The 1,243-nt window shown below is 39.6% G+C and overlaps 1 protein-coding gene across 1 annotated transcript; it reads left to right on the top strand.

Moving 5' to 3' along the window:
* Positions 1-6: 6 nt before the first annotated feature.
* LOC122331752 (transmembrane protein 9B-like) lies at positions 7-1,243 on the top strand. Its single transcript, XM_043229256.1, has 2 exons — positions 7-106; positions 285-1,243. The coding sequence occupies exons 1-2, from the start codon at positions 20-22 to the stop codon at positions 438-440; spliced, it is 243 nt and encodes an 80-aa protein (XP_043085191.1). The 5' UTR covers positions 7-19; the 3' UTR covers positions 441-1,243.

The raw sequence follows: 1,243 nt of genomic DNA, 5'->3' as shown, positions 1-1,243 counted from the left end.
GGGTCTTCTGTTGTTGTATATGGTCTATCTGACTCTGTTGGAGCCTATTTTGAAGAGAAGGCTGTTTGGCCATTCACAGCTCATTCAGAGTGACGACGATGTTGGGGTAAGTGCTTTGCTACATCTTATGCATACAATATCGAATACAAGTTGCAAGTATTGGTCGTTTGGATGAAAAACAACGTGTAATTGAATAGATGGATTTGTAGATCCAGTAGAGCTTTATTGTGTCATTAATGATAACCATATGCTATAAAGTGTGCTAACGTTATACTTTGTTATAGGACCAGCAGCCCTTCGCCAACGCCCATGACGTGCTTTCCCGTTCTCGCTCTCGCTCTAACATGCTAAACAAAGTGGAGCACGCTCAGCAGCGCTGGAAGAGGCAGGTCCAAGAACAGCGCAAATCCGTCTTCGACCGCCACGTGGTGCTTAGCTAGAAGCCTCCACAGTCTGGACTGTTATCTATGGGTTCTGGTACTGTGCAAACGGCGAGGTCTTTTCCACGATGTCCGACCCATCTCATCGATCTGCCCGAGCAACCCCCAGTGACTCCAGTGTGTTCGTTTCTTTTTGATGTGTAGGTTTGTCGTCTTGACCGATATGTGCGACTAAACCTCGTTTATTATTAGAGTTTGCTTGATACGGACGGTTTGCATTAATTATCACTGTGTTTTTGCGTTTTGAAATCACGCGCTCTGAAATTGGGAAAGAAAAAAATGTTTACTTCTAATGCAGTCCAGTCACACTGAACTTGATGTGGGGATGGAAGTGCCAATTTCCTCATAAAATTAGGGCGGTGCATTTATTCATTAAACCTTTTTATAGAAATTTCAAAATTGTAGCTGAACTCAAAACATTAATTTCCAGTCTTACTGTACAGTGTAAAACTATCCCCTCTTCTTACTCTTTCTTACCTTGCAGTTTCCTCTCAACTATTATATGTAAATAATAAGTGAATGTGATTCGTCATTGTCTCCAAATGATGCACTGTTTGACTAACTTCTCGATTCAGTTCTTCTCTATTTTGGTGTAGAGTTAGATGCATTACAATGTACAACAGTTCCTTTTTGTTGTTTTTTTGAAGGACAGTATTCACGTGGTACATGCTTTGATGGTATCAGAATTATATTGTTTGTCATTACTATCTGTATATATATAATAATTAAAAAGTTCAGGTACACAATGTAAAAGCAAAAGAGAGCTGGTTTAACCTGTTGATTTATATTACAGTTTTGTTAAT

This window comes from Puntigrus tetrazona, unplaced genomic scaffold, assembly GCF_018831695.1.
Source record: "Puntigrus tetrazona isolate hp1 unplaced genomic scaffold, ASM1883169v1 S000000002, whole genome shotgun sequence".
In the NCBI taxonomy this organism is placed as follows: Eukaryota; Metazoa; Chordata; class Actinopteri; order Cypriniformes; family Cyprinidae; genus Puntigrus; species Puntigrus tetrazona.
This window is presented reverse-complemented; position numbering and strand designations above follow the sequence as displayed.

Excerpts from the sequence above, each read along its gene's own strand:
- LOC122331752 (XM_043229256.1), top strand. The coding sequence starts at position 20 with ATGGTCTATCTGACTCTGTTGGAGCCTATTTTGAAGAGAAGGCTGTTT. Across the intron at positions 107-284 it reads AGAGTGACGACGATGTTGGG|GACCAGCAGCCCTTCGCCAA; the intron begins GTAAGTGCTTTG and ends ACTTTGTTATAG.